This window comes from Poromitra crassiceps, assembly GCF_964638095.1.
Source record: "Poromitra crassiceps genome assembly, chromosome: 11".
Taxonomy (NCBI): domain Eukaryota; kingdom Metazoa; phylum Chordata; class Actinopteri; order Beryciformes; family Melamphaidae; genus Poromitra; species Poromitra crassiceps.
The window spans coordinates 36,966,241-36,989,148 of NC_139643.1; the positions used below are offsets into that span (position 1 = coordinate 36,966,241).

General features: G+C 43.9%; 3 protein-coding genes across 3 annotated transcripts; 1 reads left to right on the forward strand and 2 right to left on the reverse strand.

The window, feature by feature from the left end:
* The first annotated feature begins 2,315 nt into the window (after positions 1 to 2,315).
* On the forward strand, positions 2,316 to 12,151 carry cdcp1b (CUB domain containing protein 1b). Its single transcript, XM_083646181.1, has 13 exons — positions 2,316 to 2,523; positions 4,421 to 4,645; positions 5,094 to 5,438; positions 5,540 to 5,749; positions 5,993 to 6,337; positions 6,529 to 6,744; positions 7,421 to 7,780; positions 8,031 to 8,390; positions 8,780 to 8,977; positions 9,261 to 9,623; positions 10,492 to 10,845; positions 10,998 to 11,079; positions 11,283 to 12,151. The coding sequence occupies exons 1-13, from the start codon at positions 2,454 to 2,456 to the stop codon at positions 11,797 to 11,799; spliced, it is 3,645 nt and encodes a 1,214-aa protein (XP_083502307.1). The 5' UTR covers positions 2,316 to 2,453; the 3' UTR covers positions 11,800 to 12,151.
* A 442-nt stretch (positions 12,152 to 12,593) lies between these two features.
* LOC310784644 (tetranectin-like) lies at positions 12,594 to 15,223 on the reverse strand. The gene is made up of 3 exons (XM_083645660.1): positions 15,092 to 15,223; positions 14,738 to 14,836; positions 12,594 to 13,667 (listed from the first exon to the last, which is right to left on the reverse strand). The coding sequence occupies exons 1-3, from the start codon at positions 15,186 to 15,188 to the stop codon at positions 13,264 to 13,266; spliced, it is 600 nt and encodes a 199-aa protein (XP_083501786.1). The 5' UTR covers positions 15,189 to 15,223; the 3' UTR covers positions 12,594 to 13,263.
* Positions 15,224 to 17,477: 2,254 nt separating this feature from the next.
* exosc7 (exosome component 7) lies at positions 17,478 to 22,668 on the reverse strand. The gene is made up of 8 exons (XM_083645723.1): positions 22,586 to 22,668; positions 22,053 to 22,154; positions 20,221 to 20,315; positions 19,638 to 19,803; positions 19,239 to 19,309; positions 18,905 to 19,028; positions 18,330 to 18,485; positions 17,478 to 17,644 (listed from the first exon to the last, which is right to left on the reverse strand). Exons 1-8 carry the CDS (start codon positions 22,640 to 22,642, stop codon positions 17,540 to 17,542), a joined length of 876 nt encoding a protein of 291 aa, XP_083501849.1. The 5' UTR covers positions 22,643 to 22,668; the 3' UTR covers positions 17,478 to 17,539.
* Positions 22,669 to 22,908: the final 240 nt, after the last annotated feature.

Genomic DNA, 22,908 nt, shown 5'->3' on the forward strand with positions numbered 1-22,908 from the left:
TTAAGAGACACTCCAGCACCAGACAGGCTGTCACATGCTGTCAGACTGGTTTCACCCAAAACTTGAATGTCGCACGTGTTGGTTGGTGTGGCCGGGGCGTGGTGCGCGCGTGTGTGTGTGTGTGTGTGTGTGTGTGTGTGCATGCGCACGTGTGTTCTTTCTATACTCTCAAGTAGTCTCAAGTCAAGTCCTAGGATAGAACGATAACGAAAATGATGAGGAGGAAAAGTGAATGACATTTTGCTGGTTCTCTCTTTCAAATGGCATTTAAAAAAATTGTGGGGAAGTAGTTAAAATTGGAATTAGAATTAGGTTAAAGCTTTTGGTATAAGGGTTAAAATGAGGGTTAAAGTGTTGAGAGTAAATTGTTAGGGTTTGGATTTAAGATTAGGGTTAGAATTAGGATTGGTTTTAAATTAGGTTTAAGGTTAAGAGTATGTGGAGAGAGAGAGAGAGAGTGACACGGTTGCCCTTAGGGCTTGTGTCTGTTCAGGAATGCCTGTGCTGCATGAGGCATGTGGAGGCAGGAGAAGCCTCAGCACCAGAGAGTGTTAGCCTGCTGAGCGTGCTATTTATCACACATCAGGGATACACAACTATTAAATCCTAATCACATTTTCATGATGATTTCACTGAATAAATAAATAAATAAATAAATTAATTAATTAATCAAAATGCATCTGATTGGACAAGTCTCACTGGTCTTTGAATGAAAACAGTTATCTGCCACCAACAAGTGTGTAACATTCCTACAGAGATTAGTAATGTGTCACCAAGCAGTGTGTAACATTCCAGAGATTAGTAATGTGTCTGTACTCATAAGTGAGTTTATCGTCACCTACTTCCCCTATGACAGTGCTTCTCAATGTGGGGTCCAAGGACCACTAGGGGGCCTTGAGGGGGTTCCAGCAGGTCCACAGCAAATTGATGAATTGTTCAACTTCGGTGTTATTTCATTTATAAGAAGTGAACACAATTAGAGAATGTAGAGTAGAGAAACGACTGTTTTCATCATAGTTTCTCTCTTTTCTTTTGCCTATTTATTGTTTGCTTGTTTGTTTTCTCTTGTTGTTGTTTATATTGTGCTTTGAATGTATTTTTATTAATACTAGGCATCTTGTGCGATTCCTAGGCTCGCCTGCTGCGCGACCTCGCCCGCCCTGCAGCTTGAATGTGCAGCGCGGCCGCTGTGCGGCCTCGCCCACAGCTCAGCTGATGCGTGGCCTCACCTGCTCTATGGGTGTGTGTGTGTTCACAAAATGTTATTGCCCTTAAGTTTACATGTGCGCGGATGTGTGTGTGTGTGTGTGTGTGTGTGCCCCTTAAGTTTACATCCATTGGTCATTAGTGTCTTATGACATCACTGATGACATCATCAGTGACTTATGACATCACTGATGACATCATCAGTGACTTATGACATCACTGATGATATCATCAGTGATGTCACAATGCTGAGGTCACTGATGACATCATCAGTGATGTGTCAATGCACAATTGCTCAAGTGATGTCACATCATCAGTGGGGGGGAAATTTAACAAATAACAGAGAACAGAGCCTACATTGCCAAATGTATATACTGATGATAATAATATAATATATAGACTGGTTTATTTACTGAGGTAGAGACCCAGAATAAGCCCACAGGGCTTCCATACCGGCACATGCGTTTGTTTTATTTCTTTTCTCTGTTTCTGTTTTTCAAATAGGCCTACATGCAAATCAATCAATCAATCAATCAATAAATAAGCAAATAAATAATCTCTCTACCTACAAGACTGTAATACAGATAGGCTATGGACTTCTGGATAAAATCATATCTGATAAGAATAATATTTTCAGATTTGGGTCAGACTCAGAGAGAGACAACATCATCATACCACTAACACTATCACTCCTGTATGGATTTATGAGGATTATTACACTACAGTTCAGGGAGATAAAGGCTTATAAGGGATAATCAACACAACTGTGGTCATTAATGCAGCCTATATCCGGAGAATTAGCTCGACCATATCCACACCCTTCCATCTGTCTCATTTTGAGGATATACAGGCCCGTGCCAATAATCCTTGGCATGGTTTGAATGTGTTTAAATATAGGGCACCCTTTGTGCCAACGACGAGGGGAAGTCGCACAAGGTCCCAATCTAGTCTATTTGCCCAGCTCTATAGCTGTTCGTTGCGGCCGTTGCGGCTCACGGGCACACCGGCAGGGCCCGATCCTCACCCGTCAAGTTTGGACAAGTAAACCGTAACCTACCTGCGGGCCACGCCCACAGGTGAGGAGGGGAGGGGAGCCATGATCAGGAAGTTGCGAGTCTGTCAACGCTATCGCAATTTTTTTAGCGTCTGATCTAATACAAAAAAACATGCAAAGACCGCGTATTTGAGAGAAAACAGCCATATCTTTTTTGTAATCTCGTATTTTTCTTCCCCTTTGTTTAGTGAACATGCAGCTGTGTGCGACCTGCGCCGTGGCGCTGCTGGGCGTTTTGTTTTTGTCGGGCTTCAACTTGTCAGGTGAGAAAATAATCTCCATAGTCTGTCAGTGAACAACATGTAGCTGACTGGTGCTAGTTGTCCTCTAGGCTAATTGTACTGTATTGTTTTTTCAGCACAGTTGTGTAGTTACTGTTGTAGCCTATAACAATAATTCAGAATTTGCATAATTACAAGTGCAAGTCTGTCCTGCTAAGGGTCAATCAATGTAATGATGACAAGTAGGCTAGTCTATATGCTGTTGATCAGGCCACATATTGAAGGAGATAAAGGATTTTGAAGCAACATTACAGGTGATTCAGACTTGACTGATGACATGAAACACATGCTGAATAACCTGCTTCCCCCCTGACTTATAAAACCTCCATTTTCAAAGGCTTACAAGACATGTATGGTGCTCTCAGAGACATGAAATCATGGCGTCATTAATGATTGACTAGCAATCTGTCATAGTGAATCTGCAGGGCATTTTAGCAAGCAAAAGCAGATTTTCAGCAGACTGAACTCTTTCTTCCCTGTTGACTTCACTGTTTTGTTGCCACCAACAAGGTGTAGCCACTGTATCCTTCCACAATGTTTGTGGAAGTTGACGCTGAAAACAAACACCTTTACAACAGCTAGGTTTCACTGTTTTGCACCTAGCGACACCACTGACACACCCATCGCTTACGGTTAAGTCCCTATAGGAAGCTGCTTTTGACAGCCGTCTAGCCCATATGTTATGTAAATACTTCTGTATTGTTCTGTTTCGGTTTCAAGTCCTTGCAAGTTTTGGTGAGATCAAGAATTCCCTGCTTCTTGTGTGTGAACTTGTAACAGGTTTATTCATTCAACAGACAGTACATCACTAAAGCGGGAAGATTGACTCTACTGCCAGATTGAATGTGAATTGAAATAACACCATGTTTTAGCCAAATTTGCCTTTAAAAGATAAAGAAATGTATTCCTAATGCTTAGAAGTGTCAAAGGAAAAAGAAACAGGTTTTTAGCACCTCGACCTGCACCTGAACCATAACTGCATGGGACCAAATCTGAGACGGATCAGATGTGGAGTAGAGCCAAAACTAAAATGACTCCCTGCTGCATAGAATGAGACCGCAACAATGGATTCATCTAAGCTTTGTAAAAGGATAAGGCTACATGTGTACAAGTTACTCATATGGAGAGGTGTGGGGGCAGCCACCACAGCAGAGTCAAATATCACAGAGACAGCAGCTATTCATGTTGTTAAAACAAGACACTGACTCACCTTGAGATCCCCCCCTACTACCTGCTCAGCACCCCCCCTACTGGCTCACCTTGAGATCCCCCCTACCTGGCCAGCAGCACTCAGATGACTCATGATGAGATCTCAATGAATTAGCTTCAGTCTGCCACCAGAGTACACAGCGACAGGTGTGTCTGGAACCGCTCTGTTTGCCTAAGCAAGCGGCAGCGCCGGTGTGCTGTATATGTTTCGTTTCTAGATTAATATCCTGAAAGTTGCAAAGGCGTTGAATCGATAGCTTAGTTCATTTATGACAAACAGTTGGACTTTGTCCTGCTCAAAAATGATGTTCAGTCATCTCATTCCTTCCTGCCCTCAGTTGATTTGAATATCATAGCCAGCATGAGCTAGATTTTTACGAGACATTGTTGCTTGTAAGGATGTGTGTTTGTGCAATCTCTCTAGGGGACTCAAGTTGAAACATGGGAATGGGTCTAAGCATGCTCTTCCTCATGCCGTCGAAACGGGATGTATTTTAGCAATGACGGTGCCTTCTGTCATTGTGCGTTGATTACGAGTTTTGCAACGTGTTGGTTTCGTCAGCCTCAAAAAACGAAATTCACATTTTGAGATTGATTGATGTTGAACACATACTGTATTTCAGCGCTTGGCAACTGCTTCCTTCTTTCTGACATTGATCTGTTTCCTCAGAATGCCTAAAGGTGGCGGTGCGACCGGACAAAGGCTCGGTGGTGACTGTGTCCACTGACCTGCCTAGCGACCAGTGTGTTGTGTGTACGGTCAGTGGTGTGAACGCCACCAAGATGTCCTGCCACTCCTCTCTTCCTCTGGTACCTGAGGAAGAGGTCACACTGCTGTTCAACTGCTCCCAGCCGATTGAGCAGGCGTACACCGTCAAGATTACCAGAAGCATTGGTGAGTTTAAACTAAACAGTGTGGTGAAGACTAGCCCTCATAGGCAGAACAGTCACATACTGGACCCCGATTGGCTGACAACACCAGCACCTCTAATTCAAATGAGATGTGAGTGGAGGCTTTCCGGTTCAAAATGCTGCACATTGGCCTGATTGGAAGGATTTCGGTAATTCTTTAGTGAAGGGAGCCAATCAGGAACAAGTCCACTTGCAATGCATTTACTGGAGTTTGTCTGTCAAAAATGATGGATTTTTGAATTAACTAAATATTTAACCACTCAAATAAAAATAATTGTGTTAAACATCTTCATACATGTATTTAAATAGAAAAAGAAGAAGAACATTGTTGCATAGATGTGCAACAGAGGGAAATTTGAATGAGGGCCCTCGTTAAGGTAAATAAGTTAAATTTACATTGACTCTTACTCGTCTCTTTATTTATGATCCAGAATGCACTCAGGACACCTGCAGCCCATCAATAGCAGAAGCTCAAGCCTCCCTCCTCACAGAGTTCACGAGAACCTTCACCTGGGACCTGAAAGCCCCTGAAAAGACTGTGGTGGATCTGCACATCCTTGGGGAGGGGCTCAAGGAGACGTCTCAACCGGCATGCCCTGATGGATTTAAGTACTCAGTGGTCAGACCAAAACGGAATGGCAAAGTCCAAACTCAGGGTTACTGTCGAGGGGGTTCTGTGACCAATTTAGACCTGCCCGATCAAGCTGCTATGTCTCTGCAAGTTGGACCAAAGGCAAAGGTGGATGCTGTGTTCTCTGCCTCCGCCAAGCCATTGAGTAAGGAAATATTGTTAAATACAGACTCCTCTTTTACAAGTAAGCTCATATCTGGCGCATGCCAATAACATTCTCTCGCTCTCTCCTCCTCACCCCATCAGAGGGCCGAACGATGGTGATAACCGATGACCCCGGCACAACCGTGGTATTCAGCAGTGACCCTGACGAACTGGAATGCAATGTGTGCACTGGTGACCCCTCCACTTGCAACCCTACAGAGCTGACACTGCCTGACCCCCAAAAAACCTCGCTGGAGTTCAGCTGCCCTCAGCCTCAGGAAGTGTTCAGTGTCCAGATCAAGAAGAAAATAGGTGAGGACAGTGGAATTGATAAAGGCTTGATCTGCATAAATGGCTGAACCAAAAATGTTATTCAGTTATTGGAAGAGTAACTAAAACATATCATGGCCCTTTCAACACTTATATATTGACTGCTTATAATGTTGGTAATGTATAAATCAAAGCCTTCTCTGCTATAGTACTTGTAAGTTGCTCTGGAAAAGAATGACTTTTAAATGTGTAAGACTCAGACATGATCTCACTTTCTTTACCCAGAATGCACCAAGACCTCGTGTAACCCTGCTACAGGAGCAGTTCAGCCCGACCTCAAGGAGTTCAAAAGATCCCTAACATGGGACATTAGTGTCCCAGAGAAAACGGTGTTAACTTTGGGCTTCCCTGGTGACGGACTGATGGAGATGACTGGAGCAGACAAATGCCAAGATGGCTACCAGTACTCGCTCAGCACAACTAATAGTGGAGGAGAGGTGAAAACTAGGACCTTCTGTAAGAGTGGACCTGTGTCTCAACTGGATCTGCTTGGAAAGATCACTGTGACTGTAGAAGTCCCCAAAGGAGGAGAATTGAACTCGACATTCACTGCCAAAGCAGCAGCAAGAAGTAAGGCTCATTTGTCCCTTCATGCTTGCCTTCTTACCAGAAAAACAACAATTTATTTAAGTTGTCAATTTGATCTCTTGATTTTCATGCATGTCTTGTAGTCGTACCAATGATCTCTCATGGGTGAGTAATCTTGCTTCTAGAAATACAGTTCTGTTCTGATTATCTAATTGAACTACTTTCGTCTCCAGGGGCCAGAATGATGTCTGTGATCCCTGACCCTGACACCAGAGTCATCATCAACAGGCAGACTGGAGAGCCGGATTGCAGCGTGTGTGCAGGCGAGGAGCCCAACCAGAAATGCGACCAAAAATATCTCCTCCTGACAGACGCTCGTAACACCTCGGTGGAGTTTGGCTGTCCTCAGCCTCAGGATTTCTTCAGTGTGGAGATCAACAGAGAAATTGGTACGAAGCTCAGAAAATCTGCATTTATAGTCTTGCATGTGTGTTCTGTTGTCCACGAGAATCACTTCATGTTCCTGTCTAAAAGGTCTAAGCCACTGTGCATGACGCAGAACACTTTTAGCTGAAAACTAACATTGACAGACCGGTTCTTTCTCAATATGCGTGGTTGTGCACTCTTGTCCTTCATTATGTGTTTGACATCATATCTAACACCCAAAGTACAATTCCAAAACAAAAGAACACTGAGAATAAAGATGTATAGAGATCCCCAGCAGTTTATTGCCAACCAAACATGGTTACTGAACTAGGAAGACCAAATGGGAAGGCCCAAGATTCACTGCAAGAATGATGCTTCATGTCCATTACTGTACTCGTCTATCAGCTATATAGTCTAGAGCTGGTAGTAGAAACAACTGGGAAAATAAACACCTCTGTGTCATAATTAATCATGTACTGTTTATTCTCTCCAAGACAACTTAGGAACATTCTTTGATTTGATAATTACCTACAGTACATGATTGCTTGGTAGAGTTTGCAGACTGATTCAGCTTGATGCTGACTTGTTTTTGTGCCCTAATGATGCAGTAGTTGACTTGGTTCCTTGGTAACACAAAGCTCAATCCAGAAGCTATATGACCATTGCATCATCATGTTCTTCTATCTGCACCTATTCCAGACTGCACAGAGACCACCTGTGCTGGTGACATCGTTCAGGCCGAGTCCTCCCTGTTCCCAGATTTCAACAGGACGTTCACCTGGGACCTGAAGGTTCCCTCCACTCATGCCTTCCAAATGGACTTCCCAGAACCCGGAATGCAACAGATTCCCAATGGTAACACCTGTCCAGATGAGCACACCTACACCATCGTGAGCTACTATGTGCGCAGGGGACCAGCGACCATCGGCACCTACTGCAAAGGCGGCACTGTGACGAGCATCCAGGTGCTCTACAAGGGCCGAATGTCGCTAGAGGTGCCTGGGGACAGGAAGCTCGAACCCTTGGACTTCAAACTCAGTGTTGGTTCTAGTACCACCAGTAAGTGTCATTCAGTCATTGTGGAGATAGTGCAGAAGATACATCCCTGTGAACAGTTTTCTTTTCCTACAGAGGCTGAGAATAACTCTCTTGCATTTACAAACTATTTTTTCTTCCTTTTTTTAACTCTTTATTGTACAAGTACAAGCGAACATCAACAGTATGTATTTCACAAGTTCATTTACAGAGAACCTTGATGATCTCCTTTGCGTCATTGAAACCACAATATTCTCTCCCTGTGTCTTGCCAGGTCTGGCCATAGTGAAAGTTAACCTCCCGCGAGGCGTATCGGATACAGACTTCATCACAGCCAACTACCCCAATGATTTCCCTGACGACCAGCACATGACGTGGGACTTCATCGTGCCCGGCATGCACAACTACACGGTGCAGTTTCAGGATCACACAGCCCCAGAATGCCTCAACAAGGAAGTGGCGGTGGAGTACCAGAAAGAGGATAAAAAGGTGACCAAACTGACAATGACGGACCGTCAGCCAGCGCATAAGCAGGGCAACTTCAAGATGTCTCTGTGGAACTGTGCGACCAACACGACACTACAGGGACTCACCCTGAAATTCAGAGTCTCTGTGATGAGGAGTGGCCATCCAGGTACGTAGATTTGCTCTCGCTCACAGCTGGGTGTCTGAAGAGCTGGGAGTCACTTCAGATTTTATTAAACTGATTATGGTCCTGATATTTTAAATTAATTACTGGTCCTCAAATGTCATTTTTTCGATACCATTCCAGATTGAAAGAATATATTGTGTGAGTTTTTGTTGTTGTAACAGAATCAAACCAAGCTCATTTAAATTTCTTTGTACAAATGACCCGAAATATATAAATGTAATGTGTAAATGTAATGTTTTAACATATTTCATTGAATACTACACAAGACAAAATACCATCATGATGTATAGATGAATGCATTTTTCCAATACAAATGCCTTTTTGGATCACTAAACGTATAACTGTCCCTCTGTGTTGCATTTCCTTCTCAGTTCTGTGTGCAGTGGATCTAACCAAGAAGCAAGGGGTGTCCGTGCAGATAGAGAAAGTGGGCTCTGATCCCTACTGTGAGATGAGCATAGGCTCTGAGGTTAAAACCAAGATCAATGTGGCCACTGGGACCAAGGCCAGCCTCTCCTTCCTTGACTGTCCAAATGAAGATGTACGCCTGACTGCCAGTAAGATTATTGGTAAGATGCTTCTGTATCGTACAAAGTCGAAAAGGTTTAGATTCACTCAATGAAATAGAACGACAATTAAATAATCACCACCTCTGGAATTATTGCAATTAGATTAATTTGTTTTTTTATAGTAGTGAGATATCTATCACATTCCACTTGAAAAACAACACAGAAACATTGGGAGCGCTGATGCCTGTCTCTGAATGTATTATTTATTACAACATGTCGGTGAGTCTCTGGGGTAGTGTCCACTGCCTAGCCTCTCATGTGATTGTGTGCCTTTTGATAATAGGCTGCCAAAATTTGAACTCGTGCTCTGTGAGTGGGACGCTCCTCACCATGCCAAAGTTGGATTCCTGCCTGCCCATGCCGCTCCACAGCTTCACCTGGCACCTGAACATCCCAGAGGACGCTACAGTGGACCTGGTGTCTCCTACCGGCACTCTCCGACAGTCGCTGCCCGGCCAGGAGTGCAAGGATTCTGTGCCCTTGCATGTGGCCGAGGGCGATGGGTCTTCCATCGGGGAGTTCTGCTCTAAGGGCATCATCCAGAAAGTCCAGGTGCACTCCAATGTCTCTGTCACAGTTGCAGCCCAGGACTTCACCAAGACCAAGGGGCCTTTTCTTAATGTCTCCTTCAGCAAAGAGATCGCAGGTACAATGTGAATACCTTTTTATGAAGTAAATCCACCTTAAAAAACTTTAACGGTGTTAAAGAAACAGCTATTTGTAATGTACCTTGCATTTGTGGGCCCAGTTTGTGGTTTAGTGCTGTATTCTTCTTATTCCCGTGGATAAGTGGCCAAACATAAACAATGTGAAATGATGTTGAGTTATTTCCAGTAGAGCAACACGTTTGAGAGCAGAAATATTTGCAGCTATATATCTAAAACATGAGCAGTAAATGTCAGGTTTGATGGCAACCGCTCGAATCAAAGAGCAAGGGCGTCTTTCTAGACTTAGAATACGATGCAGCTGTAAGACATGTTGCATTTGGAGTAAAGGGCGCAACTCTAACTTTTTCTCGACTGGAAAAAGCCGCCCTGTCTACATGTACTGTATAACCCACAGCTAAATGCAAACAAGTTCACGACCATTCTCCCTGGGGGGGGGGGGTTGAAAGTAATTCTGGGAAATATAAGAAACCGCTAACCACCATTGCTGCTCTCCACCTACATGTAAGATTTGGAGTCCAGGTGAGTATGTAGGAAATCATTTTAGTAGAAGTAGACGGGTTGAGGGAAAGTGGGTCCACCAAAAAGTAAATGACAACACTTCAACCTAAAATAACGATGAAATGCATCGCAGATTTATGATAGAACAATTGAAAAGTATTTTCCCCCTGAAATGTTCTAATGCTGCACTGAAATGGTCAAATCGAGCACATTCACTCTACTTTAAAAATCCACCAGGAGGCACTATGGCACCACAAACAGTGGTGACTTCTCTTCAGTTTGTAGACCAGTGAAGATGACTTGCACATTATAATGATACTGAACATTATTTGCATCCTGCTCTTTCAGAGAGGATCATTTACACCGTCAGCCCTAAGATGTCCTCTCCGGCCCTGCTGGCCACGCCCAACTGGCCTGGCGGTATGAAGCCTTCCTCCACCGTGTCCTGGATCGTCAATCTGCCGAGCGGATACAAGGCGGCCATGCAGTTTGTCAATGTCAGCCAGCCCAAATGTGGCCAGAGGCACACGAGCATCAAGGTGCAGAGGATGGGGTCTGAGGAGGAGATGCTGAGCCGCAGGGAGGATGAGACGGTAGAAGACCTGGAGGTGACCGGGAGCTTCTACCTCAACATGTCCAACTGTCTGCCAGAGGACGGACACTTTGGAGTGGTGACCAAAGTCGTTCTGCAGAAGAAGACTAGTAAGCAGACTCCACTTTGGGTTGTTGTTGTCATACATGGAATACCCTCATTTTGGATTTCAGCATACTATGTCTCAATAACCTACACAGTATGTTTTCCAAGGTGATCATATGAGTAAATGACCCTTGTTGTCTCATTTTTGTCTTTACAGATCTTCTAGCCATCGTCCTCGGAATAGCAGGAGCTCTTCTCGTCGTCATCACAGTGTTGGCTGTTGTATGTGTGATCACAAAGTGAGTACGCCTGTCCTGTAGCAACACTGTCAACAATGTTTGGTTTCTTTGGGGGTTGATTCGGGCTCTGCGGTAAATTTGTTACAAGTGTCAATGTATCATTTCCACAGGGTTTCTCTTTGTTGTAGTGTAGTGAGATTTATTCTCCAAGTGCGTTGTCTGCTTGCCTGAATAACCATAACATGTCTTCATCTTTCAAACAGGAAAAAGAAAAAGGGAAAGATGGATACATCATCCATCTATGTTGGCAAAGGGAACATCTTCCTCCCGGGCGACAGGCACTTTGCCAAAGCGCGGTCCGACAACGAATCCCACGTCTACACCTCCATAGACGAGACGATGGTGTACGGTCACCTGCTGCGTGACTCCACCTACGCGGACAGCATGCAGGACAACTTCAAGGGACCGCAGGTCGACTCCTACCAGACATTCACTGGGCCCATCGACGGAGGGCCCCCTGTCATTATAGAGCCGGACAGTGACGCAGACCCGGACATGGACCAGTACAAGGCGTTCCTGGCCCCCTCTGAGTCCTTCCTCCCGCCCCGCCCCCGCACCCCCATCGGCCGTCAGGACAGCATCGGCTTCGAGGACCGCAGGATGGTGGACAACGAGCTGTACTCATTCAAGAGCACGGGGGAGATGAACACTATTCGGCTGTCCGGTGCGGACCTGGAACCACAGCCAGCGGTTGGCACAATAAGAGAGGAGTCCTTGTAGTGGGATCGTACTGTGACTAGCGTGATGGACCGCTGTTACTCAAATCTCGTTAGAGCACCAGGCTTCCCCGGAGCGTACTGAAGGGGGGAACTGTGAATTACACTCAGGGAATCTGGGTTCGGCGGGCTCTCGAATGTGATCTGGATGTCGTCGACAGACAGACAGACACAGCTGCCCAAAGGAATGACTCGGTCATCTCCAAATGATCTTGTTTATGGCTTGATTTATCTAGTTGTATTAAATCTCAACCTGTGCGATATGGATTCGGGAGCAGGGACAGTGGAGAAAAATGTGCAAGTACCTCTGCTTTTTTTTGTGTAGGCGTTTTTAAAAGTGTTTTATGTTGTTTACTAGCTACGTGTTTTTTTTTTTAAGATTCCTTCCACCCCTGTAAATACAATTGACATGTTTTTACAATAAATTCTATTAAAATTGGTTTGGTGGGGAATGAGTTTCCTCCTTAAGATAATGACTGTCATCACACACAGGGCAGAGACATTTTATCTTTGTTAGGCTAAAACATTTGGACCTTTTAAATTGTGTACGGTGAATCTAATTGAAACCACAGGAAGTCGAGCCACAAAAAACAGTGTGAAGGAGGGCGTGGAAGAGCTGCAGACTTCAGAGTGGGAGCCTCTCTTTAGCACAGACAAGTGTTTTACTGGAAACAACCGAGGCAGAAGCCAGGTTTTCATACTAGCACCATACTTCTTGTAGCTGCAAGAGTCAGGCATTCACAATAGGATTTTCACGATTTATTCATATACATTTTTCATGTTCTAAGAAAAAGGAGACTGCAAGACGGAGCCATCAGAAATAATCTGTGCAGCAGATTATTGGTTGGGTGGTTCCATGTGAGTAGTTATAAGTAGTTACTTGGTTTGAACCAGCGTTTCTCAACTGGTGCATCATGGGAGTGCGATAACAGGGTTGCGGATATTTGCAAATTAAAAATATCCCACCCAGTTTTGACATGTGCAGGCTGACAGCACCTAAAAACTTATTGCAGAAATATTGAGAACATCCACTATCCATGTATCTGATATTGTTGCAAACATGAACATCTTGTATGTTTTATGGACACAGTCCCTCACTTATTTTTGCCGAAACTACAATTTCTCTGGGTTTATTCATGTAACCACAAGGAATGCTACATAACAAAATAATACAACTGTTGCATCATTTGGAAGGGCCATGTAGTCTTGTTCTCAGGAGGTCGTTTTAGGCCTAGAAAAAAATCTATTAATATGATCCTGAGTCGCAAAGCCTATATCACCAGACAACATTTGTCAAAGAGAACAACTTTATGTCACCGTTTACAACTGACTAAGAATTAAGGATCTCATTTTGCTCCCAATGCAAAACCAGTTGAGAATATCTGGTTTACAAACTTGTCAGAATAGCAGAGAAAGTGGCATTGCAGAAAGATTACCATGTGCAAAGTCTATGATTAGATATTTGTGCTCAGACAATATTGAACTGGCAGACAGAAGCCTTTTCATCACGACAGTTCTCGTCGGACCACTTCCCACTTGCCCCGGCGAGCACTGCGCAGTTCTGGGACTGCCCGCCGTCCGGCTGAGGGGACCGGTGGTTGGACGTGTCCCAGTTCTTGTAGGCAATACTGAGCCCGGTGTGGTCCATCCACGTGCCCTCGCTCACCATGTCATTGATGGTGAGCCACACCTGCTCGTCCGGGCCGATGCGCTGGCGGACGTAGGCGCTCAGCTGGTCGTTCTCGTCGGCGGATGTGGGCATGCTCAGGACGCCACCCAAGGCGTTGCAGTCGTCGCTGGCTGTGTGATAGCGCTTCTTCAAAGGCTCAGCCAAGAAACACTTGCCATGGATCTTCATGCCTTTCAAACAGACTGGGTAGAAAGAGAAAGAGAGAATAGTTACTTAGAGAACACTGTGTGTGTGGGGGGTGGGCGGAATCTCACTGTAAATCATTTTGAATTTTTTCCCCTCAAGAGATAATACAGGTGTCGTGATATATTTGAGTACAGTCACTTGATAAAAATGAATAAAATTAGGGTGACCTAACGGAGTCTGATTTTTCAATTAGGTAATTAGTGGCCAAAATGACTCAAGACAGGTTCAGTACCGTGGAGAGCTCCAGAGTGGAGGAGCCCATAGGTGAGTGGAATTGTAATCAGCCAGTGAAGTCTGGGATGAGAGAGGAGAGGCCGCATGCCAACTCTGTGAGCGAGGCCTGACTAAATGGCCAGGCAGTCACACAGGGAAGGCTATTGTGCTAGTGTTCTGAATGCTAATGCTCAACACATTGAAAGATAAGCGTTTTGTGTGTAGTTGTAATTTGTGGATATGTGAAACAACTGGACATCATTTTGAGTAAGGGGAAGAGGTCAGACAGTGTTTGCCATGTGTTCTCCAGATTAAGAATGCCATTACAAAAAAACGACATATGTACACCATCTGTCTTCATTTATTTGTGAGAGATGGACCGCTCTCAGAACACCTGAGTTGCATACAAATTTTGTGTCCTGAACAGTGAAGCTCATGGCAATAAATATAATCAATAACCTCCCTAAAATATCCTATCCGTCTACATATGGAAGTGATACTGAGTTTTGTCTATTTTTATTACCAATGTGATGCTTTTAGGGAGACTGGAAGGCGTTCAGAGTCTTGCTCAAAGACAATTAGCAGGTCAGATGCTCATCGACACAGGGACTTGAATGTGGACCATTTCGCTAACCGCTGGGTGTTCCAGTTTTATTTCTGTCTCTCAAGTGGCATGGGTCTCAATGTTGACTTCATTAGCTTAATACCACTGTCAGGCAAAAAAAGTAAGATGATTTGGAGAAATCCAGCCCACATCAGAGGCATTAGATTGTTGAGCATGTTTTTGAAAATAAGGTCTGTGGGCTTCCCCGCAAAAAATAAATACATACGTATATAAATAAATAAGTTTTACGTGTCTGCAAGGCCTGGTGTTCCTTCAGCAGGTTCAGCTCCTGGACAATGTCATCGATCTGTTTCTGGAGCTGTTGGACGGCAGCATCCTTGTCCACATCTGGATCCCCCGGCATCAGGGACACATCGAAAGTCAAATGAGAGTGTGTAAGATGCAGCGGAAATTCATGCATGGTGCATGTGTGGTTGGGTGATTTTTGTAACTCATAATTTCAACAATTCTATTCAAATTAAGACTCAAACAGCTTCAGGGACATGGTTAAACTGGAAATGTGTGTTGTATGGAGAAAATTCAAAGTAGATAAAAGTATTTCAACACAACACAAATGATCTTTATCAAATATCTGCCACCCACCTTTTTTCACATGCTTCTTCCTTGGTGGTTTCTGTTGAATAGAACAGTTCACCAGCAGCAGCACTCCCAACAGCAGACAAACTCCTCTGAACTCCATGGTCAGACCTGCAGAATAATGCTGCCCCAACGTGGAAGCTGTCTGTTTATCTGTCCCTTCCCTGTCTTTCTCACACCCTCCCGCTCATCTCCCACAACAGGAGAAACTGCTGCAGTCCAAAATGGCTGTTAGCAGGAAAAAACAGCCCAACCTCAGGATGGCGGGTGTGTCATCTGGCTCCAGATGCTTCATGTGAAGACTGGTGCTAACCAGAAGCAGGCATGGAAAGTAGGTGTGGAGACTGGCAGACTGTCTGGACCAGACAGCAGGAACCTCCACTTAGCGTTTATAGCATAACACTTTATGTAACATTACGGTGTGTTTCATCAGAGTAGGTGAAAAAATAAACACAGTGACAGTGACTCTCCCCTAAAAGCCTAAATAACTCCATGCTTACAGGTTGTTTCTTGGCTAAATCTTGAAAAACATTTGATGGAATAACAACCCATTAATCATAACGTCTTAAACCTCCAGCTCCAAACAGTTTGGACAACCTGTATACTTTGCTTTTCATCATTCAGTTTGAAACCAACTAGGATGACGTGGCACTAATATAACTCCACTCTAAGCTCTACACCAATGGTTCTCAACGTGGGGTCTGGGGACCACCAGGGGTCCTTCAGGGCATTCCAGGGGGTCCCCAGCAAATGGATGAATTGTTAAACTTCAGAATTTTGCCATTTTAGATTGACTATCTTCATCATAGTTTCTCTGTAATCTTTCTACCTACAGTACACATACATATCCCCAACATAAATGGGAGCTCGGGCTCTGTTCGTCTGTCCCAGCTCGGGGTCTGTGTGTCTGTCCCACTGTGATTGTCCCATTGTGACATCATCCGTGATGTCATAAATCCCACTGTGACATCATCCATGTCATAAATCCCACTGTGACATCATCAGTGATGTCATAAATCCCACTGTGACATCATCAGTGATGTCATAAATCCCACTGTGACATCATCCGTGATGTCATAAATCCCACTGTGACATCATCAGTGATGTCATAAATCCCTGATCCCACTGTGACATCATCAGTGATGTCATAAATCCCACTGATGACATCATCAGTGATATACCATCAATACCATTCTCAGATTTGGGTCAGAGACAAAATCTCATCAAATGGGGGGGGGGGTGTCTGTGGCCCTAATGTGGACTGAATTAGACGTCCTTGGTATGAAAAAGGTTGAGAAGCACTGCTCTACACAACAAATAATACCATACTTTGATTTTTAGATTTGGTTTAAGTTAATAAATCATTCTCTGAAGAGATGTGTCCAAGCCGATACTTTTCATTTCCAAAGCTGCAGTGAGAGGAGAGGCCATAAATAGCAGTTTGTTTGGACCTGCCTGTCAGCGAGCAAGCACACCCTGAGAGTCTGAGGGAGGAGTGGAACTGGTCCAGAGTCACATCTGGTGTAGTCAGCTTCACATGCGGCAACATGTGGCAAGGACAAGGGGACGCACAGTGACCAGCCACCACTGTGCGTTTTTTTTTTAGGTCTGTTGCTTTACACAGATAGGAACTGAAGCTTAGTTAGTCTGGAACAAAATGCACCACAATATTTCAAAGACTTTGTTGTTGATTGACATTTTGTTATAATATAACATCATTTCACAAATTAACTAAAAAACATATATTATAAGTTATTTCATTGAGTGAGTACTTTTTGTTTTGTGGTTTTGTGTTTTGAGGGCCACTGAACTCCAATTGATATCATCTTGTCTCTTGGACCTAAATCTGAGAATATTTTAATTATTAGATATGATTTTTTTGTAGACAGAGATAACAGTGAAACTATGATCAAAACAGTTGTTCTACATTCTCTGGTTGTATTATTAACTTCTTTTAAATTAAATAATTATGAACTTTAGCAATTCATCCGTTTGCTGGGGACCCCCTGGTGGTGCCCGGGGGACCCCACGTTTAGTATTGATTGGATATTCTATTTTACTAAACCTAGGGTCCATTGTAATAATATCCCCAATATACTACAAGGCCACAAAATATTGGTGACTTAAATCATGTGTCCAGGATCTCTTTGCATCTTAGTTTAAACTCTGTCAGATGTGACCTGAAGCCTTGTTCTGATCATGCTTATTGTCCTGTATTTATCATAAATAATAGCAGCATCCTTTCTCATATTTGATTATTATTACTTATTGAATCATTGAAATCCTCCACACAGGTTAATTCATTGTGATTGAAATGTATGGGGTATGTAATGTCTCCATCATACCCTAATGGTACATAAAATAAATGTATTTCAGTAAAGCCAGATGAGCGGACTGTACAAATTAAAAAGCTTTATTAGAAAATGAGACATGTACATACAGAGCTAGCTGATCCTAACCAAGGAAGCCAACTTTCTGCCTCTTCTTTCCCAAACTCTCCTCCTGATGGAGCAGCTCCATCAGAGGGGTGTGGAGGGCCTTCCCCACCCGTTTACCTGCCTGGGAGCAACACATCATATTAGCATTAGCATACTGGATATTGAGTATGAGTGTAGTGCACAATGTCTGAAATTTAGACAGTAGCCTAAACCAGGGGTTTTCAAAGTCTGAGACTGTGGGCCTCCTGTCAGACAAAGCTTGGAAAAAGCCTGCCCCCCTTTAGTTTACTTGCTTAGTTTTGTTCAATTCCTGGATGCATATGGGATCATGATTATGTTGGATCCCATAGCATAGACACTCAACGATTGAGCCAAGATGGCCTGATATTGCTGTTTGACACACTTAAAATTCCCCAAAACTACTCTATCACACACCTTTAGGCGATTCTATGTGATCTTCTTTTGATATCTAATGTAATATTTTTTCACTTCCATCCACTGAGCCTCCCCTGAAACAGTTTTGAGCCCCCCCCCCCAGGGAGGCCGCCTCCCACTTTGAAAACCTCTGGTCTAAACAGTAAGCAAAACAGAACATTCAAACCAATGTCTGATATTCTTAAGATCTCAGAAAACCTTTACTTTCAGTATATTTGGCAGATTCGTCCAACTGAGAGATTAAAAACCCGCCTTATTGGCTGAAGGTGAACTTTCACATCTTCATGTTTATGCTAATGTCTCAGCTGGGAGGGGAGAGGAGGACAGATGGCAGCGGTCAGAGAAGGAAGGCTGCGGAGCTTCTGACTCACCTCTGTCATTTCATAGATGCTCTCTGGGTCCAGGCTGCCTCCGCCCACCTTCCTCACGCAGGTCACTGTGCCCGTGTGCGTGACGGCGATCACGAGGCTGGCCACAGAGCAAGCCTTCTCCTGCAGCGTGGCATCCACCACGTGCCTGTGGCCCACCTGGGGACAGACGGCCACGTCAGCAGGCATTAGCTCCGTGTACGTTTGGCTGTTTGTTCAACGAGCACCACAGACACATACGCAAAACGAGTGCATAGAGTGGATAAAGAGAATTTCATAATATGATAAAAGTGATGTTTAACTTGGGTAGTGTAGCTTCCTGGACATGATAATAAAACCCCCAAATCTACAATTCTCAACCCAGTCAGAGGAAACTTATGCCAGTAGAACGAAGAAACAAATGTGTTTTTCAATAACAGTAAATAAGTGGAAAAAAACTGTGCTTTTGGGGTTATATCATGGCCAGGAAGCTGCACAACACAAGGTACTAGCAAATCTTCAAAGGTACTTCGCCATCACTTTAACTGCAGGTAATTAGAGTTAGAACTAATGATGTGAATGTCAGCATGCGGCCTTACCTTGCACAAGGTCACTATGCAGGGAACGTTTTCTACCGCGAGTCTCATGCAGTCATAAGGGTCGTCTGACAGCTCGATTTCCTTCCCTCCTTCCTCGTCCGCGGATATGAACACTTTGGGAATTCTGTTGTTCCGAGCGCAGGGGGGAAATCAGAGAGTTGGCTATTAGCTTTCATTTGACTGAACCACGCTTTTCCCCATGAAGTCAATTCAATCTCTATGAACAAAGAGTCTATTAAATTGAAAGGTCTGGACAGCGATAATTAACAGTGGGATTTTTTTGGGAATCCCTTCATAAAGACCCAAATAAATACCAGTAGGAGATTTTACTCACTTAGTGTTGAAGAGAGCTGCCTTGATAGCTACTGACATGGCATCATATAGGTTTCCATCACACTGCAGAAGCTGTGGAAACAACAAGGGCAAACCTTTTAGACGACTGCGCCACTCCCCCCCATCACTAATTCTACCCACCCTTCAAATACTGACTCTCTACCACCTTCCTATCCCTATTCCCTATGGCCCCTTCTAAATTAGGAATATAAGTTTAGAGAACTGTTTAGAGAAATGCTACACATGCAGCAACAAAATAAGTTAGATACTAATGTGATTTTATTGAGTTGCAATAATTTGTACTACCGGTATATATAACTCAAACATTGACTTTCTTCAATTTGAGCAAATTCTTAAGCCACATCTAAGCGTTGTCCTGCAGCTAGTGGAGAAAGCTCACCAGAACATCCACATAGAGCACCCAACAGTGTTCCCCAGCACTGATACACAGGCTCTTCAAGTCCACACTGTGTTTGTTGTTGAAGACTTTGTAGAGAGTGTTGCTCAGCGCTGTGCCCAGCTCCTCGCCTCCTCGACCCTCAAACTCTGGGGTTGCATTGGCCGAACTAGTGAAGGAAGGGAAAAACAAGGAAAGTGTAGCATAATACATGATGTGAGGCAACAAGATATCTATCTATCTATCTATCAATCAAAACAAGAGTGGGCAGTTTTCTCACATTCAGTATTTTTATTATTTATTCAGTCTGTGGGAATGGAGCAAGGGAGAAAGAGGTATCTGCAGGCAGATTTATTTGATATTTAAGGATATATGTGAAAGAGAGATTACTGTGTTTTCTGTGGTGTCTGTCCAATGATTTGAACATTTGGGAACACATCTCATGAGGAACAATTGGTGCAACACTACCTCCTTGTGGTAGTCAGTGATTCCATCAAAACACTAACATAAAACTGCTTACCCATTTCTAACTAAAAACATGTATTATCTTATTTTACTAATGGTAGTAGCACCACACTGTACCTACCAATCAACAAAGAACTCCAAATATCCTTCATCTGGCACCATCGGCCGTGGTTTTCCAATTTCAGCCTTAACTCCAACTAGAACTGCTGTGTGACCCTGGAAGATACAAAACACAAAGCATGAGACAATCATTCAAGAACAAGATAGGAAGGAATAGCGAATAAAAAGTAAATAGCAAGGTTCACTCTGATACAATATGTTACTAACATACAGTAGATACAGAATGTACACCCATCTCAGATGGGTGTACATTATGTATCTATGTTACATGATGTTCAATTAGAAATAGTTAGTAGGATGATTAGTGACAGGGAGTGAACAGATTAATGTCAGGTGCATCTTGTCTGTGTTGTTACAGTCCAGGTTCAAACTGCAGGGAGACAACAGTTAACATGTATGTGGAAAATAATAGAGATGCTGTATTGTTTTTACGCCTGAAAGAGGTGAAATTCGTGTTACTCTAACTGAATGACTGCGAGTCCTCGTGAGTCCAGAGTGGTAGAGAGTAGGTTGGTTAAACTGACTCCCCAGAGAGTATAAAGGCCCATTAACCAGCTCCTCCAGCATAGTGGTTAGCGCGTGCGCTTTGTAAGTGGGATCCAATCCTGCTCCACCCCTGGGCAAGCCATTAACATGGGTTGCTGCCAGTGCTGTCAACACAACGCAGGTTACATAATGAAATTAATGAAACAGGTCTTTATTTCATCACAGACGACACTCCACGCATAAACACAGGTGCATGGCAGTCAGTACAAATGCAATTGGAGGCGCTGTGTGAAATTTGTCCTCTGCGTTTGACCCATCCTGGCGTGTCCTCCAGGCCAGGAGCGGTGAGCAGCTGCAGTGAAGCGCCCGGGGACCAACTTCTTACAACCGCCACTGTTCAGACGATGATCTTCTGCAAGTTCTTAGTGGGGGTCCATATTGATGTTACATGGAGGGAAACCCCAGGGGAGCACGGGGAGAACATGCAAACTGCACACAGAAAGGCCCTTTTCACGAGATAGACCACTTGGGCACCAGGGGAGACATACCTCGAGTGCCAACAACAGCCCAGGCCAGGATAAAACCCAGGACCTTCTTGCTGTGAGGCACGATCACTAATTACTATATTTCAATTTAAACTGCCCAGCACCGCTCCTGGCCTGAACCATGAAGGACGAGCCAGCATGGCTCAAACGTGGGGGACAAATTTCATAGCGCCTCCAAAGCATGTGTGTGTGCACTGGCCGCCGTGCACGTGTGTGCATGACACAATGGTGTGTCAGCTCAGTAGCCTTGTGGTTTGAGTGTCCGCCCTGAGATTGGGAGGTTGTGAATTCGATCCCCGGCCGAGTCATACCAAAGACTATAAAAATGGGACCCATTGCCTCCCTGCTTGGCACTCGGCATCAAAGGGTTGGAATTGGGGGGTTAGATCACCAAATGATTCCCGAGCACGGCGCTGCTGCTGCTCACCGCTCCCCCAGGGGATGGGTCAAATGCGCAGAACAAATTTCGCACACTTGTGTGACAATCGTTTGACTTTACTTTACTTTACTTTGTTTGTGACAAATAAAGATGGGGTTTGTCCGTCCGGTTAAAAGCAACATTATTGTTTTGCTTCCTTGTGTTAGCCACTGAGATGTTAGCCTGATTCACACTTAACACTGGACGTGTATTAGGCAGAATAAACCATCCTGACCTGCACCTTGTGTGCTTTGCCACATGTTTCACATGCTTTTAAGGGTTTAAATCCGGTGTTAAAGGTTTCATACACACATACACACACACACACACACACACACACACACACACACACACACTTCAATGAAGACATAAGGTGTGAGTTACCAGCGTGACTTTGGCTGAGCCATCTGTGTTGGAAACCACGTCAGTCTCGATCTCCATGTGTCTGTAGTCCTCACAGCTTCTTCCATCCACCCGCAAATCATCCTGATGACAAGATGACAACAGAAACACAGAAGATGCCTCAATCAATCAATCAATCAATCAAAACTTTATTCCATACTCAATGTCCATATAAAAAGACATAGAACACTAAAAATAATCCCTACACAAAGACTTCCCGAGCTTCTAAGTAAGTTAAGTTTGGCATCACGATAGCCTACGCTGTACAGTGTACAGAGTTTAAGAGCTCGTCAGTGCGGGCATCCATCAGTTAGGAAGTGGAGTCCCAGCGAGCTAACGTCAGCTAACCTTCTGACGTTAAACACCAAGCTGTGGCAGTTAGGAAGTGGAGTACCAGCGAGCTAACCGTTAGCTAACCTTTTGACGTTAAACAGCAAGCTGTGGCATTTATCGAAATATTCAATGTAGAAAAATCTATACCTGAAATATCACTACTATCTGAGAATGGAACTTACCCGTATACCGTGTAAGATGTACACTTTTTCAGCCTCGCTAACTTGTACAGTTGCCATAATGTAAACACCCGTGGTAGCATGTGTCGCGTGTACATTACGTCATCAATAGGTGACAGAAGTGCATGGCCAATCCGGGCCAATCATGTTCCATCACAAATATCAATACACTTTCATTTTTTAAACAACTTTCAAATACAGCTTTAAAACAACTTTCTTTCTGTGCGTCATATATTTTCATGTGATATAGCTTGCTTACGGTAAATATTGCTAGCATAAAGTCGTTCTGAGGCGTATATTCACTATTCACTCGCCATTCAAACTCG